Source organism: Pleurodeles waltl, chromosome 5 (genome assembly GCF_031143425.1).
Source record: "Pleurodeles waltl isolate 20211129_DDA chromosome 5, aPleWal1.hap1.20221129, whole genome shotgun sequence".
Lineage (NCBI taxonomy): Eukaryota > Metazoa > Chordata > Amphibia > Caudata > Salamandridae > Pleurodeles > Pleurodeles waltl.
The window spans coordinates 514,720,761-514,746,060 of record NC_090444.1 but is presented as its reverse complement, the minus strand read 5'-3'; the positions used below and the strand labels follow the sequence as shown (position 1 = coordinate 514,746,060).

Here is a 25,300-nt window from a genome sequence, read left to right as displayed (position 1 = left end):
ACTGCAATTTTCAAACAGGCATCCAATGGCCATAGCCTTCGTATATACCAGCATGTTAACTGTCTCTGTCTGTGGGCCCATTGGAGAGGCAGGAGTCGTCATTCTAGTGGTGTCAGACGTCATTCACTTGATATCTTGTGATAGTATCCTTCTTGGTCCACTGCTATGGTGGATTTTGGCCTCATATTAATGGCTGCAATCTAAAATGTAGATTGTGCAGCATGTGGCGATGGTGTCTGGAGCTGTCAGTGAGGGTGTGGTAGGAGGAGGTATATCATAAGCTTTCTGGCGCCTCTCTGTGGTTTCTGATCCAGGGAGTAGCTCCCAATTAAAGAGGAGGACCCTGAAGGGGAAAGAAAATGCAGAATTTGGCACCACACTGTGGCGTTTCGGGGCGAAGGCCCGCGACCACCGGGAGCTCAGAATGGCCGGAGCGGAAACCCCACTGCGGCCCTGAGCAAGAAAATCACGCCAAAATAGGGTGCGCAAAACAAGTGGTTCGGGGGGGCGGAAGTGCCCCCCCAATCAACAAACACCCCCCCCTCCTTCCGGCCCGTCATAGGGGCAACGTTGGGCGGAAGCAGAAAGGAGTGGGGGCGACACAGGAGCAAGTGGCCAATAAGGGGGACTGCATCGTTCAAACCCGAATGGGGATGGGGGCACCCCGGGGGTAGCGCCAGGGGCGCTTAAAAGGGTGCTGCCCGGCACCTTGGACAACACAGGTGACTGGGCAGCCAAGAAGAGTAAGACAACGCGAGGATTGACGAAACCCACACAAGAAGACCACCTGAGGGGACCGCTGACCGGAGCGACGCGACCCTCCAACCCTTGGCCGTCGGAAACGAGCCTCGACAGAAGAAGCACCGGCAGGGGACCGCTCATCTGAGCCACGCGACCCTCCAGCGTGCAGGGCGGACATATCAACCAAAGGACTCACCTGCCCGGGCCGCTAAAGAGACCCTCCAACCCGTGGCCGTCGGAAGCGAGCCTCGACCGAAGAGGCGCCAGGAGGGGACCGCTCATCTGAGCGACGCGACCCTCCAGCGTGCAGGGCGGGCGTGTCAACACAGCGTGCAGGGCGGACCTAGTAACCAAAGGGCTCACCTGCCCGGGCCGGTAAGGAGACCCACTTCTCTCCGACCCTCGTCGTCGTGCTTCCTCCACGCCCCACAACTCCTCGCTCCCCCCACCGCCGCCTCCTGCCGTGGGGAGCCTGCACTCCACCTGCCCTCCGGGGAACACTCCCGCCCTGTTGAAGAGACCCGGCAAGCTCCGGACACCCGTGCTCAGAACCGGGAACCAGGATGGAGCCCCCCCACCCCAGGGCCAGCACCTCACCTGTTCCGGTTTTCAGAGGGGCAGGCGACGACGCCTGCAGCAGATACCCCGCTCTCCCAGGGAGCCGGGAAACAAAAAAGGGGAAAAGAAAAAACTCACCTTCTCCGGTCAGCGCAATCCGCCGGCATCCACACGCGGCAATAGACGAGCGTACCAAAAGAGCGCCCCACCCACAAAAGGCGGGGCCACAAGGAACTCTGCACGGATAATCCACGGGCTCAGGGACCGGGGAAAATAAACAGGCTCAACTGCGCCGGCCCCGAGAAGCCATTGAAACAAAGCGCGGGGCCAGTACAAAAAACCCACAAGAGCTAAGCCCAGGTAAAAAAAAAAAATTTAAAAAAGAGACAAACTTGTGCGTGGACCCAGTGGATTACAGAATCTGAGCAAACCAGCCAAGTTCACACCAAAGGAAGTACAGCCAGGGACAGCCGGCAAGGCGACGCGACCTGGCTGTATACTCGCACACAGATATAACCGGGGACAGCCCATCGGGCGACGCGACCTGTGTTAGACCGGGGGAGTGCAGAGTCAGCCCAACGGGGCAGTAAGCAACCCCGAGCTCGGGCCGTGGGGCAAGGCACCATGGAGATCGCAGAGGCCAACGGGGAGCTCGATTTGGAGGAGATCATCAAAGCGGCAAGAGAAGCGGCGACAACGCGCAGCAAAGACTGGATCCTGAAACAAATAAAAGGGGCGGGGTCAGACGAGAAGAAAACATGAGAGGTGTACAGGGACACCAGTACAACCGACACAACAGGAAGTGACGTCACACCCCGAAACAAAGAAGCGTCAGAGAAATACAAGCAGAGGAGCGAAAAAAGGGGACAGGAGAGAGGCGGGTGAACCCGCGAAAGCTGCAACCCCGGGGCCAAGCAAGAAAGCGAAGACATCGAACGGTGAGCAAATTAGCATAATTGTACAGGAATGTCTGAAATCCATGGCACCGCTATTATTTGTAAAACCAGGGGGGGGGCAAGAAGATAAAGTGGCTAGGGACCCAGAAGTAAGGGAAGGCCCCCCCCCCAGAAGGTCAAAAGGGGAAAACTCACTGACAGCTAGGGCAGACACAACACCTGAGAGAAGCCTATCACCAGACAGTGGGGGGGGGGGGGAGCCGGCCCCCCCAGGATCCCCAGCCCGGCCTACACAGGCATGGGGCTCAGGGCCAAATAAAACGACGCGCAGGCGGCGCCACCCAACAGCAGACGGGCAGGCTCCTGGGTCTTACAAAAGAGGGTCCCTGGGGAGGCCCTACATGGTGGTAAGGGCACCCGGGCTAGCAAGTCTCATCCCCCTAGCAGTAAAGGAGAGGATATGGCGCAGAGAATTCATAGATATTTTCACTCTGCTAGAGATTCAGGTCGAAGGTTTAGACTTAACCACGGTAGACAAGAAAGAAGAAGAAAGGAGAGAGCGCAACCGAGTTAGGAAGGAAAGGAACTTTGACAACTGGCTTGATGCTTTTAGGATCATGGCCTGTATAATAGTGGAGAAATTTCCACACTGCGCAAAGGATCTGTGGCTCTACGAATCAAAAATACACGAGGCACAGAGGCAATTTTCAGGGGAAGCCTGGCTAGATTATGACAAAGGCTTCAGGTTAAAAATGCAAGCTCACCCAGACATGGAATGGGACTAGGAAGATGTGGCCGGGTACATGCATAAAATGATGGTAGCAAGGGAAGCCACGAACTGGGCCCACAAAAGCGAGCAGCCCTTTCGCGGGAGCTTCCAGAAAAGCAGGAATGAAAAGGGTAAGCCCTACCAAAAGAGACAGCCATACACACAATGGAAGGGGCCCCAGACAGGGAGGTCGGCGGCTGCAATATGCTACAAATTCAAAAAAGACGGGTGCACGTGGGGAGCAGCATGCAAATTCAGACACATATGCTCGGCATGTGGGGGGGGCCACCCCGCTTCGGAATGCAAGCGTGGGGGAGGCGGCAACCTCAAGCGGGAAAAAGACAAAAAGAAATGAACACACCAACCACATAGGCTGGCTGGGGGGAAAGGTGGAATTAGCATTATCCCCCATTAACACGGTCAGGTTAAGACAGCTGGCCAATGAATACAAGAACCAACAAGACGCAAAACTAATATGTGAAGGGTTTGAGCGAGGCTTTAAGATACCATCCACGCTGGCATCACATAATAGGAAACCAAAGAACCTACACTCAGCAAGCGAGTACCCAGAAGTTGTGAAAGAAAAAATTAAAAAAGAGATAGAGTTAGGGAGAGTAGAGGGCCCACTCCCCACCCCTATCCCTCACAAACTGATAATATGTCCCGTAGGAGTGGTCCCCAAAAAAGAGGCAGGCAAATTCAGACTCATCCACCACCTGTCTTACCCAGAAGGCGAGTCAGTTAACGATGGCATAGACCCGGTACACTGCGCGGTAGGATATGCATCAGTTGACGATGCAGTGGATCTACTACGCGCCAAAGGGCGGGGCGCGCTAATGGCGAAAGCAGACATCGAAGCAGCCTTTAGGCTACTCCCGGTACACTCCGAGAGTTACCACCTGCTAGGTTTCAACTTTGAGGGCAAAACTTATTTTGACAAAGCGCTGCCAATGGGTTGCTCTATATCATGTGCATACTTTGAGAAGTTCAGCACCTTCATGGAACGGGCACTACACAAACAACACCTAAGGGGCGGCAAACTGCACTACCTGGACGATTTCCTATTCATAGGCCAGCCCAGCGGGTCCGAGTGTCAAGAGCTACTAGACGCATTTCAATCCCTAGCCGCCTCACTGGGCGTGCTGCTGGCGGAAGATAAAACCACAGGCCCAACCACAAAACTCGTATTCCTGGGAATTGAATTAGATTCAGAGGCGGGCACATCCAGCATGCCACTAGAAAAGTCAAAGACCTGTAAACTAACATCAAGGGGTTGCTGGGGAAGCAGAAGGCCACCCTGGGAGAGCTACAGGAACTGATAGGCAAGCTGAATTTCGCTGCTAGAGTGATCCCCGCAGGCAGAGTATTTTCCAGGCGGCTTTCACAACTGACCAGGGGGCTGGAGAAGAAGCACCACCATGTAAGACTGACAACAGGGGCTAAACGGGACCTACAGACATGGCAGGCATTTTTAGCAGACTTCAATGGGACCCTTATATGGAGAGAAGGCTGGGTGTCCGCCAGGCAAATCGAACTATACACAGATGCAGCAGGCAGCATAGGTTTCGGGGCAAAATTGAAAAACAAGTGGTGTGCCATGAAATGGACAGAGTCTTGGACAGCAAGGGGCCTGAACAGGAACATCACACTATTGGAGCTATTCCTCATTGCGGTGTCCCTAGCAATATGGAAAGAGCAGCTGAGAAAGATGAAGCTCACACTATGGTCAGACAACCAGGCGGTAGTTCACGCTATCAACAGAGGGACTTTACAGTGCGCAGCAATTTTAAGGCTATTGAGATATATGGTGTTCAGGCAGCTGGAAGGCAATTTAGAATTAAGAGCCAGACATGTTCAGGGTACCGCGAACTCTAAAGCAGATGCCCTCTCTTGTTTCCAGATGGAGAAATTCAGGAGCTTGGCCCCGGAAGCAGAGAAGGAGATGACCCCATTTCCAGACAGCTTGTGGGGACTGGTATAGGGGACTTAACAGCTTTGATAGCCCACGCCTTGGCACCAAAAACAGCCAGGCGCTACACGGCGTACGCAAACAGAGTGCTAGCAGTGACAGGCGTAAATTCCTGGCTCATCCACGAAGAATCACAAAAAGCAGTAGAGCGCTTCATACAATGGGCATTTTTGCAAAAGAAAACCAAGTCATGGGCCCAAGCACACCTAACAGCGGTAGCACAGTTCAGCAAGCTGTCAACTGGCACTGACCCCACAAGCTCACATTACATAAAAGCAGCTATGAAAGGGTGGCGCAGACTGGAAGGGCCAGCGGTGGACAAAAGGCACCCATTAGATTTCAAGACACTGAAGCAGCTGGTGGGAACACTCGGGGTGATATGCTGCAACAAGTTCGAGCATACCCTTTTCAAGTCAGCTTTCACACTGGCATTCTTTGGGGCGTTCAGGATAGGCGAGCTAGTGGCCCTGGCAAAAACAGGTCACAAGAATGCAGGAATTCAGGGAAACGACATGCATATAGGCCAAAGACAGATGCTAATCATACTAAGAAGGTCCAAAACAGACCAACTAGGAAAAGGGGCAAAAATAGAGCTGAAATGCATAGACGATCACGAAGTATGTTCAGTCTGCAACACACAGGAGCTACTCCAGCTCAGCCCCACAATGCAAGGAGCGCTCCTAACACACGAGAATGGGGAGTGCCTCAGCCTATTCCAATTCAAATCAATACTCAGGAGGGCACTGGCCAGGGTGGGGCTACATGCCAGTAATTTTGGCACCCACTCCTTCAGGATAGGGGCAGCCACCACAGCAGCCCGCCACGGCATGTCGGAACCGAGCATCAAGGCAATTGGTAGATGGCGGTCCAATGCCTACAAAGGATACATTAGGGAGCAACAAGGAGTAAACCGCCCCTAAATACCCCAACAGCCACCCCCCAATGTCCCCTTCCATCCACAGGTAAACAGAGAACGGCATGGGTGGTCGGTCACTCCTTCATACACAGAACAAAAGCTTGGTGGGAATCATCAGCCCTCACAACCGGGCAACGCCCACGTTGGACAAACATAAAATGGTTTGGTTTCCAAGGCATGAGGTGGGAGCACTTCATGGACAGAATCAACGAGCTCTTGGCCTCCCAGCACTCCGCCCCCGACGTCCTGGTAATCCACCTGGGGGGGAACGAACTGGCGCAACTGGGGAGGAAAGTACTAATGGAATCCATGAGGTTAAACCTCACAGCAGCGGCCAGACTTATGGGCCGGACCTCATTGATTTGGTCGGAAATCATTCCCAGGCAACAATGGAGGGGGGCCTTTATCAACTGGCGCACTGGACAGATCACGGAAAAAACTAAATGTCGTAGCCAAAAACATTTGCATCCAAAACGTCTGGGAGAGCATCAGACATGGGCTAATCAACCTACAAAGACCAGAATACTTTGCATCAGACGGAGTACACCTATCCAGGCAGGGGACGGAAGTCTTTTGGGACAACCTGTGGGCCGCATTACGGCTCGCCGGTTGCAGCTAACTCAGACAAAGGGGGAGCCGCCCTTGAGCGGTAACCCAAAGTGCGGCGTGGCGAAAAGAAAGGAGAAACGAACTACAAAGGCCACACCCAGCGCAGCGGGGTGGCAAGGCTACTTACCTTGGGATGCCTCACGGCAGGGTAAGGCAGTCAGGGGAGGTACTCGGAAACACGGCACTCGCAGCCCGGGTCCACTGGAGAGCGGGATACAAGGACCAAAACAAGGTAGCGAGCTAAGCCTAAACGAAAATACGAGTACCCTCCTAGCTAAAAATAAATAACGGACAACGCGGGAGATTGAAAGCAAAGAGCAAGCGGCATGTAATAAGATAATTATCGTCTAATGAGAAAGTTGTTAAAGGAAAGCAATATGACACAAATGTATCAAAGATATAACGATTTTATTGCCCTTAACAACAACATGTATGATTGATTTATGGCACTCATAAAATAAGGGCAGACATGCTGTAAATAATCCCTCAATAAACTGCGGCCAAATATGTTTCCAACAAACTACAGACTGTTGTGTATCTTTGCGGTAATGGGCCGTCTGGAGGGGTTTGGGGCGAAGGCCCGCGACCACCGAGAGCTCAGAATGGCCAGAGCGGAAACCCCACCGCGGCCCTGAGCAAGAAAATCGCGCCAAAATAGGGCGTGCAAAACAAGTGGTTCCGGGGGGCGGAAGTGCCCCCCCCCCCCAGTCAACAAACACCCCCCCCCTCCTTCCGCCCCCGTCGTAGGGGCAACGTTGGGCGGAAGCGGAAAGGAGTGGGGGCGACACAGGAGCAAGCTGCCAATAAGGGGGACCGCATCGTTCAAACCCGAATGAGGAGGGGGGCACCCCTGGGGTAGCGCCAGGGGTGCTTAAAAGGGTGCTGCCCGGCACCTTGGACAACACAGGTGACCGGGCAGCCAAGAAGAGTAAGACACCCACCCACCCATCCACACCATCTGAACAACAGGCACCCAGAACGTCGCAGGCTGGGTTGTCGGACGAAGAACAGCTAGTAAGAAGGTGAAAAGAAAGGAGAAACGAACTACAAAGGCCACACCCAGCCCAGCGGGGTGGCAAGGCTACTTACCTTGGGATGCCTCACGGCAGGGTAAGGCAGTCAGGGGAGGTACTCGGAAACACGGCACTCGCAGCCCGGGTCCACCGGAGAGCGGGACACAAGGACCAAAACAAGGTAGCGAGCTAAGCCTAAACGAAAATACGAGTACCCTCCTAGCTAAAAATAAATAACGGACAACGCAGGAGATTGAAAGCAAAGAGCAAGCAGCATGTAATAAGATAATTATCGTCTAATGAGAAAGTTGTTAAAGGAAAGCAATTATGACACAAATGTATCAAAGATATAACGATTGTATTGCCCTTAACAAAAACACGTATGATTGATTTATGGCCCTCATAAAAGAAGGGCAGACATGCTGTAAATAATCCCTCAATAAACTGCGGCCAAATATGTTTCCAACAAACTACGGACTGTTGTGTATCTTTGCGGTAATGGGCCGTCTGGAGGGGTTTCGTGTTAGTGTACCAAGAAGAAACAGGCCATGCCTTATGTTTCACAGCCCTGCTGTGTTGCTCATTACAGGTTAGACTCAGTTGTCTCCGCATTACCCTACTAAAACTTTGTTATGCATTTTAGAGCTCAGACTCGGAGTGGTTCGCCATGCTCACCCGGCCAGTGATAACGCCAGCACTGAGATCGGGGCAGGGTTCCATTTAATCAAAACTCTGCCCAAGATTTAGAAGGTTATCTTGTGTCTGCTACCCTCCAGTTGCAATTTGCAATTAGAAGTTCAACTCCTTCATACTTGGACACTGACTGCATATTATTCTGTCACTCTCAACGATACAAAGCGCTGCAGTTTCTGTAAATTCACTTCCGCTTGACTTCAGAGGTGTTATTATGCAGTCTACCGTAATCAAAATTAATGGAAATGAGCTGTGTGACGCCCATCACCATGAAAAAGTGCCCTTCACGCAGGGCCTGATTCACAAAAGTAAACTTACTGTTTTGTACAAGTTTGTGATTGTTTACTCTTCACAAAGGGATATACGAGTAGTATCTTTACGAGTACGGGAGTCTCCGCACATAAAAAGGTAGTTTAGGTCCAGAGACTGGGTAATCGTACAGATATTTCTCGTAAAGGTAAGCTTACCTTTGTGAATCAGACCCTCAGTGCGCACATCGAGACACCCATCAAGGGCTGGAAGATCGTCCCTCTGAGTCCGCGGTGCTGCAGCTCCTCGTACGCAGGTTGGAGCTCTCGAGCCCCGCTGCCTTTCGCCAAGGAGCCTCTCCTTGGTAGCCTTGATGCAGGCTCACTGCTTGGCAGCTCAGGAGCTCGCCAGGCTAAGCGCAGTGCCACCGCATCATGTGAAACAGGCTTCTCACACACACGGCTTGCACAAGAACCTTGCTATGAGACTGGCCTTTCCTCACAGACAGAAATCTGCTTTTTTTGTCAGCCGCTCAGTGAAATCAGAGCTGATGGGGCTGTTCTTCGCCAAGCTTTGATTCTTTAAAAAAAAAAAAATCCATTGACATCTCTGGGTATCTTACCTATTGGGTGCCTGTCGTAAACAATTTACAGAAGGCCTAATGAGGCGTGTGCGATTATAAAGGCTTTAACATGCAGAAGGCTCATTCTTGGATAGATTCAAAGTAATCAGTCACAATGAGCATTAGAATGTCTAAGTTCTGTACATTTACTTCATAAAAACGACACTTTAAACTCCAAAATGTAGTCCCAAAACAATTGACTCCATCTTGAAACGTATATTATGACTGGTTTACCTTATTATGGTTCATGCCACACTTTGAATGCACCACAAGTATTGCCTTTAGCTTCAAGTGCCATTCCTGATATCAAAGTCACTAGATATTTGTAAAGCAACAAAGAGCATTGCCCTGAACCATAATTTGTGTCTTACTGCATAGTCGACATTCACATGTCCTCATGTTGTGGTACGTAATGAATTCACTCATGTTTATAAATTCATGGATTACTTAAAATGTTGTGTTTCATCCTGTCTCGGACAGTAAGTACATTGGCAGTAAGTGTCTTTCATATGTGTTTTATATATAAATATTCAAACTGTATACATAGTTGCACGCTTAAATGATGTCAACATGGTAGCATGGAGAATTAATCCCATTTAATCATTACATGAACTTATGCCAAATAAACCTGATGGGGGTAGGCTTAATTACGTGAAGAGCAAACAACATTGGCACTCCGCTGTATTTGTGCTTTGTCGACTTTAAGCAGCATTTGATCTCTTTCCGTGCAACAAACTGTGGGGAAATCTTCAGTGTTAGGGAATCCTGCACAGCCTCTTAAGGGCAATTAGGCTGCTCTGTGCAAACACCTCAGTTAAGATTAAGGTTGGAGATCTATCGAGAGAGGTGAGGACATTGATTGACCTCAAACAGGGGTGTGTCCTTGCACCCCTCCTAATGAATATATACATCTCAGACCTTTTTCCAGCACTTGACAAGTTGGTATCCCATTCCCCGAGTTTTGGTCGTCTCTCACTGTCGAACATTCTCTATGCAGATGACCTGCTCTTGCTCAGCAGCACCAGAATAGGGCTACAGTCTAATCAATTGCTTAGTGACGTATGCAGTTGACAACCAGCTAGAGATCAACCTCAAGAAAACTAAGGTAACCGTTAAATCGGCATATCAGTGTAAATGGCACGTCAGTGAAGTCATGATAGACGAGACAGCCACCTGTGTTTACCCAGATGTCAAGATAGACTCAAGGGCCTCGTTTACATCTCAAAAGGAAGCTGTTAAAGGAAAAGCCCTTGCTCTAAACGTTGCATTTTCAACTTTAGCGAAAGTCCTTCGGGGGCATACCCTCCAACATCAGGCTGAGGTAATCAAGTCAAAATTGATACCCACCCTCTCATATGGAGGTGAAATAATGTTGGTTGGGATGACAGCATACTGGATAAAATTGCAACAAAAACCTTTAAGCAAGCTTTCCAGCTACTGAGATCAGCACTGCCGGCTCAAGTTAGGCTTGAGTTCTCACTGGTAAGGTAGACCCTTGCAAGTCCCGGAGCATTCAAAAAATGCTGTCACAAATTGAGAACTGCTGCTAAGGAGTCATTAGCCAACTGTGTCTGGTCTGAAATGAATCCCCAAAGAGGAAAGGCAATTACAAAAAGTATCTTGAGGATTCATAGAAAAACTCGGGTTGGGTGAGTTGTGGAAGCTAGACACAACTAAGCAAGTGTTCAGGAGAATGGTAAACAAAAGTGTTGCACTGCAGAGCTGAGTAGAGGATAAAGGAATGGTGGTCAGATGAGTGCACAGCGGTTGATGTTGAGCTCCAACGATGATCAAAAGCACCGGTCTCTCCTGGAAGTCACCTATTCCCTTAAGGTCAAGCAGAAGTTACTGTCAATGAGACTGGGTGAACTTACCACCCTAGACTTCAAGCCAAAAATGGTAGGAAGATGGGCACATGAAGTACTGCTTGTGCTACCAGACAAATGAGACGCTGCTGCATGTCCTTTGTATCTGCCCCGTTTAGGCCCGCAGCGGAGGATCTTGCTGAGAAATGAGTTTAAGGCACTAGGAATTAGTACGTGTAGATCGGCTGCAATGGAGTCATTGAATCCACGGAACATGATGCTTAATATTTGAGTGGTGCAGTTTATGTCCATTTTTAAGGACCTAGTTAAGGCCAAGAATTCTGTTCAGAGCAGGCCCAAGACTGGTTCTTAAAATCTGATTGGTGCAGTTTATGGACATTGTAAGGAATTGGTTAAGTACAAATACTCCATTTATGGTACTGTGTGGCACAAGGCTGACGTCCCTGAGGGTGGTGACAGGGGATTACAGATGGCTAAAAAAGGGGATTAGTAGGAATAATAACCCTTTATCCCGCCGTGAAACAAAGATGTGTGGTTAGTGCTCTAGTAAGAAAAGGACCTTCAATCCCCCACCCTGCCAATGCTAAGAACCCACTACTATAGGGGTTATAGCACATTGTTCAGCACTCATGGGCAGTGATTAGGTAAACCTGCTTAGGCCAAGGTGGGTTGCTAGGGATTTAGTAAGTCTTTTTAGATTGTTCCAAACCCCTATCCCGCCCTGTTGAGCACCCGCTTTACTTGCAGGTCTTATATATGCACCTCACCACCTTATATGTTCATTCTGCTTAGGTTGAGGTGGGCTGCTAGGGACATAGTAAGCCAAATCCCTATCCCTTCCTGTTGAGCCCCCTTTTTAATTGCAGGCATTATACATGCACCTCTGCACTTTATATGTAGTAGCTATCCCAGGCTTATGATTAAGAAAGGTATCCCGGGATTATGATTAAAAAAGGTTTTTAATAACATGATAGCTATTCTTTTTCATTACTCACTGGGGCAAAAGGAGGCAAGTTGGGGGAATGTCTAGCGCACTAGGCTTCCCGTTTTTTTTGACCTGGGGTGGTTTTGTAACGTGATGCTATTCTTTCATATTGCCTCTATATTCCTTTTTAATTACCATTACTGTGATATATTAAATATATGTCTTGAAAATGTTTATGGTTTATATTGAGTAATAAACTATTACTTATCTACCTTTTGCCAAATAGGTCCAACTAACAAATATGATAAACAAGGAAACGTAAAGTGTTGCAACTTATATGCATATATCCTTAAGATAAGTTTGTAGTTATGGTGCCAAGTTAATGGGCAAATTGTCCATTGGGGTGATATAGGAAAGCTGGTCAACCTAACTCTACGCTAGAGACGACCTATAGTGGTGTTCATCAGAGTATAGTTTTTGTAAACGTTCCTTGCACAGTCACACTACATTAATGCAGACAGGAGTTCCTGGCTTTTGCAGTAACTTTAGCCCTGACTCCCTGTACTGATTTCTTTTAAAAGCCAGCCGTTGGCTCCAGTGGGTACCCCTCCTTCAACTGCTGCTTTCCAGTTACAATCCTTGCACTATGCTCCTTCTGAATCCTTACGATCTCCCTCCTAGTAATGCATGAAACCCCACACTCGCTTAGCCCCGCTGAGCTACCTCCTTCTAACCCTGGTTACAGGTAGCATGGGCATCTACAATCAGCCTACCATGCAGGCTAAACAGTTAGCTTCAGTTAGTTGACCCTGACCTTGGCATCTCTGTAGTGCCAAGTGTGTAAAGTTATGTGTGGTGAAATGACTAAGAAATAACGCAGGACTCAGTCCCTGAGCTAACCATTCATGAAAGTGCTCTGAGCAAGGGCAGGCTGAATGGAGATAAAGGTAGAGGAGGTTGCCCAATGTATCCTTTCTCATTCTTTATTGCTTTCTACATCCAAAATAAGGTCCCCAAACCTTTGCAGCACTGCTTGCTCAAAGTTAAACCATTACCCATCTCAATTCCTCAGTGACTGCTGAGGAGGAGAGAGTTTTGTGTCCACATATGGTATGCACTGAAGTCTTAATTACTTTCAGGTTACAAAGTAGAATGTGTTGGTAGTCTGTGCAGCAGTACGATGGCAGAAGATGTATGTCGGATGACTCTGCACGTGTCTGGAGGAAAGAGGAGGCATGTGAAGGGTATGCATATGGATAAAAGGTGCATCAGGAGTGTCTGTATGAAAAGACATGTCATGGCTGTGTGAGAATGGCAGACAATAGGGAATTTACAGTACAATGGAAGATGTTTCTTTGGCACAGTAAACTCGGCAGGCACTACCAGACCAAGGGGTAGATTTACTAAGTTTTCACACAGCCCAGCACAGGAAGGCAACTTGCTGCACTGTGTTGCATGAAAAGGAGAGAGCAGAAATGTGTCATATCTGCTAAGATATGGTGCACTTTTGCTCTTGTATAGCACCCTTTGGGAAGCCTAGTACCAATGCAGGCATCTTGCATCATTGTGCATGGGTACCTGTGTTAGGGGCAGGATTGTTTTGGAGCAGGAAGGGATACCTTTCTGCACAAAACAATCTTTAGAGGCATATTCCCTATCAATGTGTGCTGCAGAATGCATGGGAACACCCCTCGAATGCCTTTGCAGCTCAGAGTAACGCAAGGCACCAATATGCAGTGCCTTGCGCTACTTTTTTAAAAACTAAGCCATGCAAATCTTGCTTTGCATAGCTTAGTTAATCCAAACATACATTTTGCGTCAGTGTTGCGTTAAAAAAGTGATGTAACCCAGACACAAAATGTTAGTAGATTTGGACCAAGTTTGTAGAATAGACTGAGGGTCTTTGTGAAGAGGATTGACAGTGTTTCAGGGTATCATTGCACAGATGGTGTTACAGGAGACCCTGCAGTATGGGAGAGAGAGGGTATTGTAAGTGTGTTGAGTGCTCAGCAGATTGGACATAATGCCTCAAAATTATTTGTGTTGGATTGTTTTCTGTGTCACCACAAATGTTTCCAGGGCTACTGTCTTAGAAATGTAATTAGATTTGTGACCTGGCACACACGCTTGAGCAGTGCTGCACTTATTTTAAGGTCTTCCCCAGTCTAACATGTTGCACAAAAGGGGCTAAATTCTTAAATAAATCGCATGATACGGACACAAGTACCTTACTCTGCTTATAACAAAGTGTCACTCACTGTTGCATATAAGATATTGAAATGGCACACAACTGAAAACTTAAGAACATAACAGGAGAAAGGGGTTGTAAAATGTGCTGTACCTGAGTTATACAGCCCCCCGCTGCTCTTCCATTGTAGAAACTCTTAGTTGGGAGGAAGGGCCTGTTCAGTTGTATAGCAATGGTTGGCTGAGCAGAGGCTCTCATCAGCTCCTCTAATGGTGTCTTTTCCTTGTGCCACAAGTTTGGGTTGGACAAGAAGACAGTCACATTATAATTTAAAGGGTGGAGTGCATGTATGCCTTTCATGTTGGTGCATATTCAGCCATGCAGCATGCATGAATGTGGACAAACATAGGCAAAGCAAATAGGCCTTGCCTGTGCAAGCGCTATTGGCTTTGCCATTGTGTTTTAGCTATGTTGTTCACCAGCGTGGCTGCTGTTCACCATGGCTAAAAGTTAGTGTTATAGAGGAGAGTTGCGTGGACTGTCGTAGAGTGGAACGGTGGAGATTGAAGTAGAGTGTTGTAGAGTTGAATGGCAGAAAGTGTTGTGTATTGGAGGGGCATAGTGTGGAGTTGCCTAGAATGGCATACAGTGGAGTGGCATAGAGTAGAGTGGACTGGTGTAGAGTGCAGTGGCGTAGAGTGTTGCAGAGTGCAGTGGTGAGTGCAGTGGCATTGAATGCAGTGGTGTACAATGCACCTCTGTAGAATGCAGTGGTGTACAGTAGATTGGTGCATATTATAGTGCAGTGGTGTGGAGTGGCGTAGAGTGCAGTGGTGTAGAGTGGCGCAGAGTAGAGTCGAGTGGTATAGAGTGGTGCAGAGTAGAGTAGCACAGAGTGGTGCAGAGTAGAGTATAGGGCCATAGAGTGCAGTGGCGTAGAGTGGAGTAGTGCAGAGTGGCGTAGAGTACAGTGATGAGGAGTAGAGTGCAGAGAGTACAGTGACAGAGTGCAGTTGTGTAGAGTGCATTGGCATAGAGTGCGGTGGAGTAGATTGTTTCAGATTAGAGTGCAGTGGCGTAGAGTGGTGCAAGGTAGAATGCAGTTGCGTAGAGTGGCATAGGGTGTAATGGCGTACAGTAATGTGGTGCACACTGCAGTGACTCAGAGTAGAAAAGAGTGGCATACAATGGATTGGAGTAGAGTGCATGGGCATAGAGTTGAGAGCTACAGAGTAAAGTGCATTGGCGTAGAGTGTATTGCCAACGAGTGCAGTGTTGCTGAATGACATAATTAAATGTGGCATAGAGTGGAGTTGTGCAGAGTAGATTGGTGTGGCATAGAGTAGAGTGGTACAGGGTAGAGTAGAGAGGTGTGGTGTAAAGTGGATTGGTGCAGAGTAAAATGCAGTAGTGTGGAGTGATGCAGAGGATAGTGGAGTGAAAGGACCATTACATTTGCATAGATTTACAGATTTACCAATAAAACTATACAGTGCACAGACAAAAATGTGTGGAAATTGCATTACATAATTTAATGATTTGTTTTGGTCATATTAAAATATTTGTTTCAAGCACACTTCAGGAATCACAAAAAATGTGCTTCATTTGTTCGTTCATAATTCTGATATAATCTGAAATACTTACACAGTACATTTAAATGTTGTCATGTGCTTAAATAAAAACTCTTTCCTACCCCCCCATTATCTAGCAAGATTATCACATAAATCCTCTTACTCTGGAATAAGAGAAAGAAAAGTAAACAAGCGCCCTCGGAAGACATTTGACATTGGTCTTTGAATGTGCAGCAAATGTGACAAGATAAGAACAAGATTTAAAGGCTTGTTAACAGAGAGCACATTTGTGGAAGGATACTGTAAACAGGGCTTAGGAAACAGGATGGACAAACTGTTCCTGGAGAGCCTAAAACAAATAAAGCCAACAAATGGAAAGCCAAAAATTGTGAGTTACAAACCTCAAAGCCAACAGTAATCATCAAGCAGATGCATTTCTAGATCAACTTTCAGAAAGTTCTCAAGATGTCTTTAGCAAACCTGACAGCTGTGCTGCCTGGCAGGCTGCAACCTAAAAATGCTGCTATGCCAATACCTGAAATCAGTGGTTCTATAACACTTTACTTTGACTTTGGTATTAACATTGGTTACAACCCCAACACACTTAGCCACTTAATTCCCATACGGATGGCAACAGCAATTACCCCATTTGAGTTATGATCTGCCGGAACACCACATATCTGTTTACTTTCACCCAGAGATTTTAACTTTCCCCATTTGAAAATTAGGAATTACCATGGAAATTGGACCTTAAATTACAGATTCCTCCAGTAACTACATATTTTTGAGGGGACAATCTGGGTATAAATCCTAATAGGAAAAATGTCCCCTTCCCCGCAAGTCATAGATACTGCAGGGTAATCGTGATGAGATCCGAGGTGCACTTGCTGTGTATTCAGGTATCACATTCCCTGCTCTCATTCAGTTCATCATTGCTGCTTTCCAACTCTATAATGACAATATCGCAAGAACATTATATATTTTTAGGGATTCAGTCTAAACGTCAGGTACTCTATCACTTGGCTCCAGTCATTCTCAACCATGGGATCATATTAGCAGATTTGCTGTTTCTCAGCACCCATTTTTTCTTTATGATGAGAGTGAATGTTAGTGGTAAGGAAGATAATTGTGGTAGCTTTGCGTCTTCTGTGGACCCTTGTTAATCAATTTGTACACAGTCTTATATTTTCAAGTGCATTTAAACTGTGTATGAGGGCAATAGGGAGATGCACCCACTCACTTCCCTCACTTGTTTTTCCTGAGTAACCTACACCTTTGTATAACCTCTCTGCTGGCCATTCAGTTCACATCAGTTTTTCTCCGTAGCCTTCTCTCCTTATATTTGAATTAATTCTTGAGAGAAGTCTCTGCCTGTGTAATTGCACCTGTGAGATATCACAGGTTCATGATTACAAGGGACTGCTTTGACTGACATAGGGTACACTTTAAGCCCTTATTAAACATAGTCAGTCACCAGTGAAAGACATGGCAATATATTCAGTAGCAATAATCCACAGAATGATATTATAAAAGGTTTGTTTTTTCAGTATGCCTTTATCACAGGTCATGTTGGCTTCAATGCTGTCTGTGTTTCATATTCTGATATTTCTACTCTATCAGTTGTTAACCTTTTGACCTTTGTACACCCTTATTGGCTTGCGATTGGAAGATGATGACCACCGCCTAAGTAATTTCTATGATTTGAACATCAAAATGAACACAAAATTATAGAAACAGGCATAAAAACACAAATCCAAAATAAGAATTATTTCCTTTAATTCTCAAGCAAAAATATATACAAAAATCGAAATTTTAATTTTAAAGGCAAGATTGGAGCTTTACAAATTGAGGTTATATTTCTAAAAGACAAAGGATCTGATTATGAGTTCGGTGGCCGGTTTAGGTCGTCCGCCGAACTTCCGACGGGGAGGTTGCCGCCATAGTGGCTCGCCCTACCACCTTCTACCCCCTCTCCCTTGCTGGGCTCATTTGGAGTTTCCCGTGAGGTCGGTGGGCGGACACCTGAGTTTTCGCCCGCTGGCCTAGCGAGAAACACCCTACAGCATTGCCTCTGGCTCGGAATTAAGCCGGCCGCAATGCTGTAGGATGTGGGGGGCACGCACACCCTCACAATGTTCAGTGTCTGCTACGCGGACAGTGAACATTGCAAGGGTGCTGGCCAGGGGGACCCTGCACTGCCGATACCAATTGCATGGGCACTCGTTCCCTGCCAGCCTTTTCATGGTGGTGTTACTGCCATGAAATCACTAGCAAAGAAAGAGGTCGGAATCCCCAGGGCAGTACTGCCCTGGCAGATTAGGACTGCTGCAACAGCCAAACCACTCTGATCTCTGATCCTGGCGGTGCTTGCGGTCCAACCGCATCACGACCGCCGTGGTCATAATGTGGTGCACGGACTTCCACATTGGCGGTGGTCCAACCGCCACTGCCTTACTCGAAATGACCACCAAATTGATATACTAGACTGTAGTGTATTACTTTGTCTTTTTTGCTCCTAATACATCCTCTTTCTTTGTCAGCACATACCAGTGCTTCATTTGCGGCCACCAATCGTTCATACTATTGTTTTCTGTACTTGCTCTGCTCCTACAAATCAAGCTAAGGACAACAACTTACTTTTAGCTCCTATTTCACATTCTTTCACACTTAAGGAGCGTTTTGAGATTTTGCTTTTTATGTGCATGTAATTTATTAATCTGTTAATATTATTTAATTTTCTAAACAGTCGCAGACCCCTCAATAGGTATTGTGGGTTTCTGGGTTAATAACGGCTATTCTGCTCTGCTTCCTTGTTACTTATTGTCGCAGGGTGCAGCAATCATCCCAATTAGGATTCCTGCTATAGCCTAAACATTTAATTTGCTTACATTGGTACTAGCAAGAAAAATCATCACACAAGTTATGCAAAATCCCAAAACCCAGGCATGGGTAAACTCCACTAAATAATGCATATATCACCTGCAGTGAGGTTTAGTTGGCATCCTGAGCTGTGAAGAGTAAAGTTGGGGGTACTGAATTTTACAAATGAAGCTGCTTATAGTTCAGTACCATTATTTCTCATGAACTGGATGGAACACGCACAAGAGTTGTAAAGTTCAGTGTAAATTGTTACGGTTTGCTAATGGTCAACGCAGTTTATGCAATGGGTGGGGTTTAGGCATTTCTTACTCACATTAGTTTACTTTGGAACATGCTACTCAACGTCTTTTGAGTCAGCAGTCCCCTCCTTATTGCTAAACTCTTCAAGAACCTTGCTTTCTGATTCCTGTGTTATTTTTAAGTGCTTCTGTAATTCTTGCATATCCTCTGAGGGTTTTTGTTGCAATTCTTAAATGACCTGATGGTGACAATAATAAGCTGTGTAACTATGAAAACATATGTACATATGGTTTGTCATGTGTGTCAACACCTGCTTCATTATTATGCTGACTGTTGGCTTTGACATTGCATTGACCATGATCTGAATGGAGCCACAGGCACAACAATGCATGCCACTTATTAACTTGCTGTTGGTACAGAAGTAATGATGTTCATTCGGTCTTCTATACCAGGGTCCATCCACTTCACTAGAATCAATCACAATGGTGGGAACATTTCAAGTCCTTTATCCCTGGTGTTCTTTTCTGTACATATGGCTTGGCCAAGCAGTGATATTTACAAGATCAGGAAATATATAATGAGTTGCGGTGCAGTTCGGGGACCAGGATTGCACAATTCAGTCTCCTCTGTTCTCGTCTGCAGGTGCACATATGTGGGCTAGGGAGAGTGTGATTCTGATCTTGCTTAACTGCTGACTGTTGTTTGGGAATTTATTTTGGCAGTGGTCTGACTTGCACTTACTCAATGATGGTCTGGGAATGGAAACATCTTTCATGAGAGGCCCTTACGCTTGTTTCTTCTTAAAATACTAATTCTCCTTCTAACGTCCAGTTGACCATTAGCAACCAGTTGAATTTAAAGATTGGCATGGATGCCCAAAAACTTGTCCTTTTTTAAAAATAAATCTCTATCATTTTTCACATTAACAAAGACAGTATCAGCAACACAATGCATTTCAACAGTTCTCATCAACACGAATCGCAGTATAGTATTCCACTATTTCTACAACAATGAATATGTCGACCTGTTTGTAATTTCTCACTTAAATCATAGGTCATGGCCAAAATGGGAAATCTGTTGTCCCGATATTGTGCTGTGTTCGTGGGGGCAACCATGTGGCAAATATATTGAATCCTTGATCGTAGTCCATATGTCAATGTTCAGGTAGCATTCAATGTAGGAACTATGTGAGATTTCCATGTTAGGCACTGTCCTGCATGGTCAATAATAACCCCAAGCTGAGTAGAATCCTCATGGAAAACCAGTCTCCTCCATTATACCCAGAAGTACAGGTTTCAATTATGTAATCATATGTATGTGTATTACTTTAGGTAGGGTCCACGCAATAGTGGACGAATATTTCTGAGTCTCAAAGCACAGCCATGTCACATGATCGAAGTCTTTGGTATCAATCTCACATCTAAATGTAACATAGGGAGGGAAATCCCAGATACATAATGGTGTGTAATATATTCTGTGCATATATGTCAAGTGGATAAGTCTGAACTTAGTTGCAATCACAATTATGCATGCTGACAATTTTATCTCCCCCCAGTCACTGTGGACAAGGGACTGAGCTTTGCCCTCCAGGCTTTGCTAATGCCAGCCAATGTGTCAGGAGTGTTATTTGCCAGACAAAGTTAGATGTGTGCTAATTTCTTCCCTCTTAAAAGGCCCATGGACAGTCCTGTCTTTAGGGTGTTATTTTCTAGTGCATCTATAAGGACCTCGGTGATAAGCATCAGCTACAGATGCCTAGTGAATTGGGATCTATGTATCTCAAATGTTTTAGATGTTCCTGAAAGGATGTGATGTGGCTGTCCTCCCAAATGCCCCCCATTCTCGAAACACCAATGCAGTTCCATCCTGTGAGCACAGTTTATTAACTTGTGTTAGCCATGTCTCTTGCCAAATAAGTTCTTTTGGGACACTGGTCCATTCCTTCCTATCAGTTTAAGTGGTTTACACAAGCAGTCTAAGGCCACTCTTTTTGCCTGAGGTAAGGTAGTTGGTATCAGGTCACCATATAATGCTCACATCACCAGTAGCTTGGTGAGTTACAGCACTTGAAACCACATTTCATGGTCATCTCTGCACCCAATAGAACATTAGTTGAGGGCGATCGGTTAGGCTTCCTAGTAACACAGTCGCATGTCTGCTTTTCAAAGGCCTCCTCGTACCATGAATCAACCCAGTTGCCAAAAGTGACCCTAGAAGTCTTAAGTGCCCAGAAGAATATTCACACAACTTTAAAACATGTCCTTCCTTACTATGGTAATAAGTTATTAGGATATGTATAAGTCTAAGCTATAACTTGTTTTGCATACTGTCTGCACAATGCACCAGTGTATGAGGGTACATCTTAAATGTTGTAATTACTCTAGCATAATACTATTTAGTGAGAATTTATATGTTCCTATTTCTTTTTAGGGTGAAGCAACAGAAGGGGAAAAGGCACCCAAAAGGAGTAGTCACTATATGAAAGGAATTGATAAAAAGTTTGAAAATATAATTAAATTGGTAAGGAAATAAGACATTATTTCATTTCACAGCATTAATGTTGCTCAACACAAGGTTCTTTGGGTATGTAATTTAAAAGAATGCGGAACCCTCACCCACAACGATGGCATTCTTCATCATTGGGTTTTCACTCCTCATTTCAGACCAGGCTGATGTAAGAAAAGGGTACCTAATCATAGGGAGTACTTAACATGCTGTGAAGCACCTTGTAAAGAATCTGCATGTTTATGCACTGTTGTTTTAGGTGGGGCTGAACGAATCAATAAATGTTTCCTTGAGGTAGACAGACATTCTTTATTGATGATTTCCTGCAGCAGGATTAAAAACATGGGTTTAATTATGGCCCCTTTTCATCTCTGTACTGTTGCCTCTAATCTGCCAGAAATGGTTATGGGCAATTCTTCAGTACCTTTCCCCTACTACCCCACATACGGGAGAGAGTCACTTCCAGTCATGGTCGGTCCCCATGGTGGAGTCCTCCTTCCCTTATGAACCTTAGGTAATGTATAGAAATACAAGATCCTGGGCTACTTGGCTGTTATAAATTCTGCCTCATTGTTGGTAATCCAGCGTGATATTTCACCTTCAGTCACCACACCTGTGATTTGTCATAATCTTACCAAAGCCTAGGCATAAGTGTAGATTCCAGTGCATATATTACAACCATATTTTCAGTTATTAGATTGGGGTATGTCTGATTAGTTTTAGGATGAATGGTTGCATAACAGAATCAACATGAAATTTGTAACATGTTAAGGGTACCATGCAATTTCCCAATGTCCTGCACTATTAAGGGGGCAGCAGTACTTAGATTGCTGTTGTAGTTACACAGGCAATAAAGCACAGGCCAAAAGTTATGACTACTGAGTAGTTATTTAGTAGGCCAAATCATGTGTCTCAACTGCTTGCTTCGGAATACTAAAAAAGAGAGCACAATATCTCACTGAATATAAAGATTTCAAACAATATATGAAATAAGGTTAACTTGGATTAAGATGCTAAAATATGTAAATTCAATTCAAATGTGTGCAAGAGGTGAATTGACAACTAAAGGTGAAAGGTGGAACATTGAGGTGGGTTTTCTGATTTAAACAAGCTAGTTTTTTTCCTAAAACAAATATCGCAAAGTGGTGTGACCTTTAGATAAAATGAAGAAAAATACTGCACCATACTTTAATAAGAAAATAAAGAGTATAAATGTAAAAATTTAGGTTGAGAAATGTGAGGCATTCTAACAAATGTGTATCACACAGATTAATGGTATGGAATTTTTTTTTCTCCAAAGACACTAATCCATATTCAATCTAGTGAAAATGTAGGTTTCAATACAAAAAAAACCTTGCTCTCCTTGGAAAAAGACAGAATATATGCTGTAAATTTTCTTTGGACTCCACACTGTTAGCAGTGTCCTAACATAGATTTATAACTGGACCAACTTTGTCTAGAATCCTACAAAGGGAACAGCTAAATCATTGACACAGAAATGTATGTCCTGTGTGTCTAGTTATAGGGGCACTACATACTCCAAGATTTTGTTGTCTGTACATATGCATATTAAAAAGGATGATTATTACCACAATTGGAATGAAAGAAGATTTGACTCATACAGTATTGTATGTAAATTACTCTTCAAAATTACACTTAAATTCACCACAGTTAACTTCACCACTCCAGTCTATCATTAAATCTAGTGGGTAAAGAGAGTCAGTTAGGTACTTAGCCCATGTATTCGGAAGCTAATAAGAACCATTTCACTGAATTATCAGCATCAGATCTAGCCATAAAGGAACATTTAACAAAACTAGCTTTAGCTGCCAGCAACTGACATATTACATTAAATTCTAGTCTGACCTGAGAATGTTTTGTAGATCATTGTAATAAAAATACTGATTTGAATAAAGTACACTGTGCAAGGTAAAGTCAATTAGTAAAAACAATCTGGCAATGCCTCCTGTGCATATGAGAGAGCAGTAATATATTTAGCCTGGATCATTTGAAACATGATTTGGGTTGATTGATAAGGTACATTGGAAAAAATCAGATAAAAAGCAAAAGTCAGATTTGCAGCTCTGTATTTCTTTTTTACCTGATGGTATCCTGGACTGCCTCATGCCTCTTACCAAATTGTACAGTCAGGTAGTATCACAAAGGTAAATAACCATTTACAGTGTGGCTATCATTCCCTAGTTTAACATTTTTCTCTCTAATAAACACCACTGACTGTTGCTTGATCATCTATGTAGCAGGCAAATATGTGTTTAGTGGTGTTCTCGCATCTTCTGGGGACAGTGTTATCTGATCTGCCACAGACTGGATGAAATCCTGCCTCACACCCCAGAATGAAGTTGTTTTCATCTGCTTTCCTCCAAATCAAATCATTAAGAAACAGGTGAGAGTAGAATTTAGATTCTACATTAAGGAAAACATTAAACAATTGACAAGATGTAGCCTTCCCAATTCCGGATTGATGACAGTATATAGTCAGTCATTTCAATTTATACGATTTAACACAGTAAATCATAAAAATACATAAATATCAATATTTAAATAGAAACATCTAAGAAACAATACATGTCATATCCTAGGATAATTAAGAACTAAGAACTCCCTGCTAAACAACAAGTTAAAATGCATTATAACTAAGTAAAAGTTGAATTACATTAAAACAAAGACTTTACATAAGTTCAATCCATCTACATGAGCAGGGAACGAGTAGACTTGTAATGTAAACTAGTACTTTTAAAACGTATGAATGAGGAGGTAAATAAAGTGATCAGTGCAACCATCCTTACACTTGTGCAGTCATCTCCAAAAGTATGTACCGCCCAAATCTAAGCTAAAAAGGCTACAGTGAACGTAGGAAAGGCTTTAAATGAAGCTCTGTTATACACACTAAGTCCACCAGGACATGATAAGCATAAAAGACTTTCAGTCCGTGAACTTCGTCCCTTTTTCCTTATGGCTTCGCACGAAAGACTTCCTTGATATGCCCGTAGGTTGTATTTGGCTCATTTAAATACGATTCATAAAGGGAAAATCATATAAAAAATGTCAGAACGGTAAGTAAGATAAATTCTAATGGTGCAAGATATACACAACATCAGTATAGTGGTGTCAATCAGTTAGACCACAATTATTTATCTGACTGAAAGAAAACATTCTGAAGGCGTTTTGCCTCCGGGTGCTATTAGTTCTACAGCCAACAATAGTCTTAGCAGCTAAATTGCATCTTATATCTAAAGTCTCCTCACAAGACACTAAGAAAATGACAACTGATGCTTCAGTGTCCACATGCATTTAACATATATGGGATTCTCAGTAGCCTGTCAGAACAATGCTAAGATCAAGAAATCTGCATAGTTTATTTACTAATGTCAAAAATCAACTATAATTTCCAGTTTTACATGTTTCATACAGAGCAACCTACCCTAAATCATAAAATCTCTTTAGATTGTGTGCATTCTTTTAATAACATGTCTTCATTTTAACAGTCTGAGTCACCATCCCCTCATTTAGTGTCTGCTTCTATAATTGAATAATACTGTTATTCACTGTGTGCCGACTGTAAAGAGCTAGTATGGCAATCAGAATTGGAAGTCATTTATATATATTCAATTAAGGAGTAGATTACTTTGAGGAAGGTAACCCTTGTGTCAAGCATTAAGAGCCTTTTTCCCAAAAGTAAAATGCACTAGATCCTCTAAAGAGTCGTAGGCACATTGGGGGTCATTCCAACCCTGGCGGTCGGTGTTAAAGCGGCGGCCAACCCGCCAACAGGCAGGCGGTCAAAAAAATGGAATTCTGACCCTGGCGGGAACCGCCAACACAGCCCGCCACTTTAACACTCCGACCGCCACGGCGGGGCAAACAAACAGCGCGGCGGTCACCGCCAACAGACAGGCGGCAGACAATGTACCGCCCACCCTATCACGACCCACCAATCCGCCACCTTTTCCGGGGCGGGAGCCCCGCCGATAAAAACACGGCGGAAACAGACCACGAACGGGAAAACGCTCACCTCTATACACTCCACGAGGAATCTGGACAGCATGGAACCCGAATTAAACATCCTACCAGCTATTGTCCACCTGCTCCTCTACCAGGAGCACGAACGC

The 25,300-nt window shown here is 45.1% G+C and overlaps 1 protein-coding gene across 1 annotated transcript in view; it reads left to right on the top strand.

Moving 5' to 3' along the window:
- Positions 1-25,300, top strand: part of ECT2L (epithelial cell transforming 2 like) — a 502,849-nt gene that overhangs the window by 316,710 nt on the left and 160,839 nt on the right. The window contains exon 15 of the mRNA XM_069234316.1: positions 21,096-21,185. Coding sequence (XP_069090417.1) covers positions 21,096-21,185 — 90 coding nt within the window. The remainder of the gene's footprint in view (positions 1-21,095; positions 21,186-25,300) is intronic.